The 9,305-nt window shown below is 40.0% G+C and overlaps 1 protein-coding gene across 1 annotated transcript in view; it reads right to left on the reverse strand.

The window, feature by feature from the left end:
* FHOD3 (formin homology 2 domain containing 3) overlaps positions 1-9,305 on the reverse strand; it is a 165,987-nt gene that overhangs the window by 93,225 nt on the left and 63,457 nt on the right. Inside the window, exons 6-8 of the mRNA XM_035895475.1 lie at positions 8,564-8,665; positions 5,870-6,247; positions 2,209-2,334 (exon numbers count right to left, since the gene is read on the reverse strand). Coding sequence (XP_035751368.1) covers positions 2,209-2,334; positions 5,870-6,247; positions 8,564-8,665 — 606 coding nt within the window. The remainder of the gene's footprint in view (positions 1-2,208; positions 2,335-5,869; positions 6,248-8,563; positions 8,666-9,305) is intronic.

The following is a 9,305-nucleotide window of genomic DNA, read 5'->3' on the forward strand; positions in this document are numbered from 1 at the left end:
TGATGCAAAATGTCCTCTAAACCTGTAAATTTAATTATCTTTCAAGAAATAACTGCATCTATTCTGCAGGCAACATGGAGCTGTGGCACGCACACATTTTTCATACTTCTCAGAGACTAATATACTAAAAGCACCAGGCTGTAACATCCCTCAAATATAGGAATGTGGAAATCCTAGTGAGTTCAACTACCATGAATAGCGAGCTGCAAATTTAAAGAAGAGGAGAGAGATTTTTATCATGTGAGGTGGAAAGCGGTAAGCATAACCTGAAGGAAATGCAACTCCAAGTATTGTGTTCAGACACTTAAAACACGTAAGAGAGACCTGATAGTTGAAGGCAGAGCACTTCGCAATTTCACAGAGAAAAGCAGAACGAGGTGCCATGGCCGGAAGATGCTGCTAGACAAACCGGCCTCCAAAATATGAAATATTTTCCTAGCAGTGATGATAAGTACTGGACTGTTTTCCAGGAGAACTCATGCACTGCCACTTGCAAACACATGAAGGTACCGGGGGCTTTCATTTAGCTTCTGTGAGACCCATTACAGGTCAGAACAGATGATTACAGAGCTTCCCTCTGGCCTGACTCTCCATGAATCTGTGAATTTTACAGCTTCATCCTGTGAGGCCAAGGCATTTTGGCTCCAAACCAGCGACGCACTTACGCGCATGCTGCAATGACAGATTGCTTCCTGTACTGGAGCAGGGCCAGTGTGATCAACCTCTTGCAGGACAGGCCCAACTGTCTTTAACCATCTCAGCTTTTGACCACTTCAGAGTTTCTTTGCTGCAGTAGCAACCAGAAGCTTCCAACAGCAGGGGCTTAGAAAGCTGAAACTACAAAAGCAGTGGGATACCTTTAATTCTTGCTTACCTTGCATCTATTCTGCTAAGGTAAAAAGGGGTGAAAATGCTGGTTTAGAGTTTTTTATTATGGTTTCACTCGGCAATAATTTAATTCAGATTAGGCAAGACAAATCGAGGCAAGTTACTGTCGGCAGATGAGCAAATGAAAGATGATGCCTTTCTCCAAAGATAAACTTAATGTAATTACTCACTTGAAAAAAAAGGATTAAATGAATACCTCATGGCTAGAAATACAAGCATGCTGGAAAAACCTAACTTGAACCATTCCGAATAGTAGACTGGAAAGGATGTGAGGCATTAGGTAGGTTCAAACATACATACAGACACACATAAAACATATATACATATATTTCTATACGCATACACAAATATTTTAAAAATATAATAAAAATTAATTGGAATATAGACAAAAGATTCTGAAAAAGACTTCCGTTCAAAAAAAGGATGTGAGATGGACTTTTTACAAAATAGAGGCCAATCTGGCAACAAACCATCCAAAGCCCATCTGGCCTAAGTGGAAATTATTTAATTAAATTATTATATTAAATTATTTAACTAAATTAATTAAAAACTTCTACATTTCCCCCTTAAACTCAGCATGACATCCTTTGAAGCTGTCATTTACTTTCAGGTCGTAACAGTCAGTTCATTTCTGGTGGTCTAAATTTCTTGCCAAGAAGAATTTCTTTCATGTATCTATAAAATTTTCCTACCTTTTTTCTTACCTTACATAATTCAAAAGAGTATTTTGATTGTTTTTTTCTTGTGTTGCTGGTGTGGGGTTTTTTTTTCCTTTTTTTTTTTTTTTTAAAGTGAGCTGATAACAGGGAAGTTAGTATGAGTTTCCTTTACCTGCAGCATGAAAACTTTTGCCTTTGATGAAATACAATGAGATATATCACACATTTTCAAGGAAGGACAAAATTATGGCCTAGGAAATTCTGAGCTAAGCACATTGATTTAAGCATAGTTGATTTAAGATGATAGAAGTGAAAATAGATCTGTCTGAATTTATTTTTAAAAATGGAAAGAAATAAAATGTGCCTTAATTCACCCTTTAATACTTAGAACAGCATACATATAAAACAACTCTGTTTTATCCATTTAAGTGGAAGTAGAAGAAATGGGATAGAAATACATCCAGCCCTTAACACCAAGTCTGAGAAAGGCTTGAGAATGAGTGGGAAATGAACATGTCTAGATTTTTATATGTTCTCTTTCCAACGTTAGAGAAGATTTGGCTACAAGGTATTTCCAGTAACCACTCAGAACAGCTCACAGATATCTCCTTCATCCTGTGTATAAAGGAACTGTTGTCAAAACACCGAGTAATTTACAAACCTGTCAGATTTGGTCTCTTGAGGTGGCGAGAGAGTTGTCCCATAGCGAGAAGTGGGTGTTGTCGGGGCGCTCACACCAGAGTAAGGTCGCGGAGAAGAGTAAGAGCTGCTGCCGTAGCTATTGTACCTGAAGCAATGGGAAGGAAAGTAGGAGAAAGGGAGAGACACAAAGAATCCATCAGCAAGCAGGCACACAACGGTAAATCCTCTTGTTTAGGGGGTGACGGTGATCCCATACCCCAGAACTTCTCAAACATCCACCTTCTGAAAGTATTGCTCTAATCCAAGCTTCAAAATATATAACCTATCATCTCATTTTAATATCGACCATGTCATGGACATACTTGATTCAAATAGAGAGCTATTGGTATGGAAAATAATGAGATTAGAATGGTCCTCCCAAGTGACAACTCGGAGTGGCAATATTTAAATTACCACTGAATTACTCAGATTTATTAGCTGGTTTGGGAGCCAATATCCATCCATTAGAAAAGGGACCAAACTAGTCCAAGTCAGCAATATTAATTTCTAGTGAAATTACGGAAAACAGCAGAGTTCCTGAGACATGATCTGAACATGGACGTCCATGATTTGCGAATGTTTGCGTTATAAATGAAAAGCATCCACATTCTTTGCAATTAAAGCAGGTGGTATTTTCTTTCCCCTCCCCCAACATAAGTCATAGCTTATGTGCCATTTCTTACAATGCCTGTAAAAAATCATCACCACGGTTAAAAAGTCATGTCTCCAGAAGCATGGTATTAGGAATTTCTACCAGCCATTCCCTCCATTAAAAAAAAACAACCCAAAACCTTCTCGACTTCAATGTGAGCTTGCTGATCAAAGAGAAATTGTTTCCAGGACTCCTGGAACTGCCACCTCCCAAGAGCCCCTTGTATCAATGTTTTCATCCTGGCTCCCATATTGAATAGAAAAGGCAGTTGTGTTGTTTTGCTGTGCCTTTTAACCATCATACTTAAACAGCATGTCAAGGAGAGATTCCTGATTTGGGAAAATGTTAACAGTTCTGTTCACAGACGATACCATTTTCCCACATGGAAAGCATATGATGCTCTATAGGTGAGTACTCTGCAAGGCCAACTCATGCAAATGACAAAATTCACTTCAGGAAAAAGGGCAACATTGTTTTCCTTATTATCATTCATAAGATATAATATATCCTCCTTCACTATATCTTTTATCTGCTGCTGCTTCTCCCCCACGCATCAGCACTCAGTAATTTCACTCAGCAATTTTATTTGAAAAGGCTGGTTGGTTTCCTTCAGCTCCATTTAGCACACTCATTTAGCCATGCAAAATTTCATTCAAAGTTTCAAGCTTCATTCCTTAAGCTACAACAGCACTGCTGCCTGCCAAGACCCGTCTTAAAATCAGAAGAGGTTTCAGTTAGGGGTTTTTATAATGGAAGGGATCATGCTTTAGAGAACATGCCCCCTTTGGCAACAATTCCAGGTTTATGTTCAGAAAACACCCCGCCACCACCATCTATTTTTGAGACACCATGCTGACTGCCCAGGAACAGGGGAATAATTTTGGGAAAAAAATGCTCACATGCACTTTTCTGAGTTACAAAAGGAATTTAGCTGAATGGGAAATAATTGCCTTCCTGGCATCCCTGCCATAGAAGAAAACTAACTACAAACTGGAGACAGTGGCCCAGTGGAGGGCTGTGTAGCTGGGCAGTGCAGGACTTCTCTGGTAGCACAGACCTGACGTGGGTCTTCTCTCCAGCAGGCTCAGCTCAGAAGACGTTCTGCCTGTGCCCATACTGAGTGAGAGATGAGGAAACTCCGTTGTCCTGAGAACAACTCAGAGCTCCTTCGGTATGCTCTTGATGCTAACAGAAACCTCCATTTCCACTTCAATCAACTGAAAGGAGACCTTCTTAGCAAGCACTACATTTGCTGTTCTTCTCCTCTGCCCCATGAGAAAGCAGACACAGCACAGTATCCTTCTTCAGGCCAAGGAATTTCAATTAGGCCAAAGATAACTCTCATTAAAATGGAGAAAACACACCTTCTATGGACTCAGACCTACAAATACTAACAAAATCAGTCAGAGGGACTGGCCTGGACACAGCTTCCTATATCCCTATATATCAAATTTAGAGGGAGACAGTGATACTGGAAGAGTAGCATGGCAAAAGCAGCACACCAGGGTAAGTCTGTACCCTGTACACAATGTTTATCTTTCTAACCTTCCTCTGGTAGTGGCTATTACTTCCATTTTCCCTTGTCTCGTATACCAACGCAGATGCAATGGCCTTGTTCCAGAAGCCTTCCCTCTGAAGAAACCCCAGATATCCAGACATCTACCTCTTTTATGAACACATTACTACACAAATCGTTCGAGCTTTGCCCTCCTTCTCCTGCAAATAAACCCAGCACATTCCTCCCCCACACCACTTGATCCTGTGTGGTAACTAGAAGCGCAAGGATGGTCAGAGGAAAAAACATCACTGCAGAAATACGAAATGTTGCAGGAACAGGAAGTATTTAGGAATCTACTCTCTAAAAAGCATAACTCTAACAGCACCAGCAATGAGTGAGCAATAATGAGTGCGAGAAGCCTAAGGGAAAATTGCACCTATGCAGGAACATGTGAATTTAGAGGAACCCCAGTGTGCAAGCTGCAGGTAAGGAAAGAGATGTGAACTAAGCTCCTTTTCAACAGCTACTTGGATTTACAGGATTTTCAGTAAAATGAAAAAGCAACAAAAACCACCCACCTATTAGAAGAGAAAGATCGAAAATTAAAAGGATCAAAGGAATCAAAATATTTGTTCACATGCAGAAATTCAGAAGGACTGCTGGAGAAAGGAAGGAAGAAATATGCTCACAATATATGTGTACATTTTCAGCATCTAATTTGAAGAACACTGACCATTGTGAGAGACAGCTAAAAATCATCAACTTCTTTTCAAGGTGATTCTCTAGCATTGCTTTTAATGCTACCTATTGTCAATCTGTTTTACTTGAAAACAGATTGAGACAAACCCATTTCTTTTTGTTTTTAAATGGGTGGGATGAGGAAATTAAAATTAAAATCTAAGAGAAATCCATGAGGAACAACTGAACTGACCAGATGTTGTGGAGGGAAAACTGTCTGAGTGCTATATTCTCTTTATAAGGTTTAATCTACCTCTGTTATTGCAAGCACGAGTTGAAATTGCACTTGACAGGGATATGCACTGTAAACTAACAGCAAATTTGGGATTTGGCAGTTCAGTCTTTAAAGCCAGGATTTCACCCCCAAATTCAAGTGCTGATCTGATTGCTCTTGGTTTTAGAGCAGAATCCATTAATTTTCATGAAATCATGTCTGCAAATTACATTGTCGTAAATGAGAGCAAAATCCTGCTCCTTTCTGTGATCTTCCAAATCACAGGTTGTGTATCTACTGCCGTATAGAGGAGGCCAGGATACTTAGTAACTATAGACCTTGAAGAGGAGTAAGATGAAATGAAGGCAACAAAGGTAAGGGGAGAATATCAATCAAATAAAAATACAGGCTTACAGGACTAAAACTAACACAGTATGTTCTGGAAATAATACAACACAGACTGCATTATTACCACTATAAAACTCTTGAAAGGTGTTATTCATTTATCTAAAAATTAATGTCAGCTGTATAAAATCTACCTGTTTTCCCTCATCACCTCTGCTTCCTTTTCTTTGACAGATGCTGGAGACTCTTCAAAGTCGTACGAGAAGAGGTGAAAAGGAGTATGTGGTACATAAGGTAATTTCTCCACTGTTGGAGATGCTTTTGGAGTAATGGATGCAGATGAATTTTGGGAAGAGCTCAGCAATGCTGCTGCAGGTGAAGATGGTGGTGAAAGGACAGAATTATGACGAGAGACAGATGAGTCAGGCACAGAAGAGGAGCTGCTAGAAGAGCTCTTTGCTCTAGGGCAGGAGAGAGGCCTCTCAGCTGGAGAAATGGCACTGGAGACAGCTGAAGAATCAGAACACCATGAAAGGTTTTCATTCACAGCCTCCCGTGCACCTGGGACCCCACTGCAGGAGGACAACATCATGAGAAAGGGAAGGGAAAGGAAGGGAAGGGAAGGAGAGAAAAATGGGGAAAAGAGAGATCAATAGACAGTACCTCTTGGAGGAAAAAAAATCAAGTCAAAGACAAACAAAAACTTCCCAAATTTAGACAATCATTATCTCTTTTTAAATAAATTAAGAGAACTCACATCTTTGTATCCCAGTGGGATTCTTCTTGGGGTTGGAAATACTGAGGAATGGAAGCGACTCAGCTTAAAGGAAAGCAAGGGATTTAACCCACAGGCTTCAGAACCGATTTTCATCAACCTTTTCACAACCCTTTTCTGAACAATTTTCAAATATTTCAAGTTAGGTTGTAAGCACTGTCAGAGCAGTACAAAGCAGTCTCAACACGCTCAATAACGTGGCCCACAGAATACAGATGCTTCAAGATACCATCTACATGACTGCCTCTTGAAGGCCAGATATCTGATTTTCATCCTCCCTGGTGATCTTTTTACTATAAGCACTCATCCACCAAAGATGAAAATTAAAAATACTCAATCAGCACTGTTCTGTCAAACTTAGAGTTTAGAATGATTTCAAAAGCAACGCCTTACCCTGTAATTTCTCCAGGTATGAAGGCACTAAGTTCTCTGAGTGTCAGCATCCCAGGCTGATGTTAGATAGAGACTTTCAGAGTTGCATCAAGTGCAACAGAAAACACATCTGCTTTGCTCTAGTGAAGGCAGGTGTTGGTTAGTGACAGAAGCAGCAAGGCAGGTGAAAAGCCATGGGATCTGCACTCCGGGATACCTGTTTTCACTGGTATCTCCGGCATAAACACTGTGCCTGGGCTTTGCGCCGGATCACTCGGCAGGTGGCAGATTTCATTCTCCTGAGACCACCTCTCCAATCCACCTACAGGCATGCAAAGCATGGCCCTTATTTGAGGAGTGTGGGTTTGGCACAGAGTATGCGACAAAAACATAACACAGGTTATATATGCTAGGATATTATGAAGTCAATCATTAGGTATATACCAGGTAATCGTTCTCACAACAGAAAAACAGTGGGCGATCTGGAAATCCTCCTCTATTGCACCCGCCGTGCATGACAGGAGTGACTGAAGCCAAGCTAGTCCTACCCTTCCTGACAGCATCTAACACAAACGGCTGGGTACGGATCGCTTTTGGCATGCTACAGTGACAGTGAAAGGAGATGTTTAGAAAAGTCGTGGAAATATCACCCAGTCATCTTACAGTGACTATTATTTTTAAAGACTGATGACCTAAAGGCACTTCATGCCCTTTACACTGCTCTTCCTCTTTTTTTAACAGTATTTTAATATATTCATGCAATTTACTAATAACTTATGTCTTAGCTTTAAGAATTGGATTTGAGGAAATTATCACTTAATTTTGAAATTTCAGGCAGCCATTGGCAGGATTTGCAGACTGGAAGATATTAATGACAACAGTACAGTATTTTCTTTGGAATTTGCACATTAAACAGTTTCCTTTCTTCCTTCCATGCTGTATAGCGTCTGCATGAATGTGGTTTATTTTAAAAAAAAATCCAATCTCATTTGCTGAGTTGCAAAGCCAAACAATTTAACCTAAATCAAATGGCTGTCTGGAAGAAAGAACATATTTTCTTTCTTCCAATTTACTAGGATAAAGTTGCCAGATGCCAAATACATATATGCCTCAGAAATAAGTGGAAAATTTTACAAGAGAATTTTGTTTTGATAGGTGGTTTGTTTATATCCTCATATACACAGATGGGCAAGTATGTATAAAATGATATATATGTATCAGCTTTGCTTCTAAGTAGTTCTTTCCTATTAAAACACGAAGAAAATTGATAGAAATCATAGACTGCATTGAAAAAATGTTGATCTTCTTCATAGTGACGGATATTGCTCCAAGGTTGCATCATGAAAATAGGGATGAAAACCTAAGACACCAAGCAGTGTCCTAACTCAGAGAAGCCCTGCAACATTTCACCATTGCCTAAACTAAAAAGATAAACCTAAGCCATGCTTATAAGTTAGGCTTTCTGCTAAATCTTTTAAGATTTGTGAGTGTTACTCATTCTGTACAAAGGCAGTGAGCGCAGACAGTTCTTAGTGCATTAAGCCTATATGATTAAATGTTTCTATGAACACACACACACACACCAATAAAGCTTTTAAATGAAAAATTATTTCCTTGGGGGGTGGCTTTAACAGGTGGTCTAGGAATGCGAGTAAAATGTAGATACTGCTGCACACTGTGCTGGGTGAGTTCACGCCAGAGGCTGAGGAAAAGGTGGAGGAACGATGCTGAATCCCGGTACCTTGCTTTGACCTGCCTACTGGCCTCTTCCTCCCCCTCATCCTCAGTATTGGGCTCTGTGACTGGCTGTTCTTCTTCCTCCTCTTCATACTCGTCCTCCTCTCTGAGGTCAGACCAAGGAAAGACACATGCAGTGGGATGGAAAGAGAGAAGGTGGAAGAGAAAATGATGTGAGTCCCCAGAAAAAGAAATGCAATGAAGTTAGAAATGGGAGGAAAACACTGGGGGGTGGGGTGGGTTATGGCCCCCTTGTGTTAGACCAACAGCCACCTAAAACTTCCTGCTAAGTATGTGTTGGCACAAGGGTAGCTACCAATACAGAAGTGTTGTCCTCTCCCTTATTTACATTTTTTACTTTTAATTTTTAAGACCCCAAAGATGCCATTGTTTTTTCCTTAAGCTTGGCTTTCCATTTGCTGCCACACTACCTGCAGAGGCATTAATGGAAAACTTTCATGACAATACCAGTGTTCAACATGTTAGCCATTAAGCTGTGTCTGTTTGGCTTAAAAGACAGTACACGCTGTGCTGGCATGGGACAGCTGGCACTGGACATCACACTTTCTAAATTAACACAAATAAAACATTCCTGTTAAGCAGCCGATAGCTCAACTGGAAAACAGAACAGGGTGAACCATGAAGTTAGAAATAACAGATCAAATCAGTTCAGGACTATTTGCAAATAGCAATTTTTAAATTATTGGATGCCAGTACATGAACTATTTCAGTAAAGAGTCATTATT

Source organism: Egretta garzetta, unplaced genomic scaffold (genome assembly GCF_000687185.1).
Source record: "Egretta garzetta isolate BGI_Z169 unplaced genomic scaffold, ASM68718v1 scaffold405, whole genome shotgun sequence".
NCBI classification, from domain to species: domain Eukaryota; kingdom Metazoa; phylum Chordata; class Aves; order Pelecaniformes; family Ardeidae; genus Egretta; species Egretta garzetta.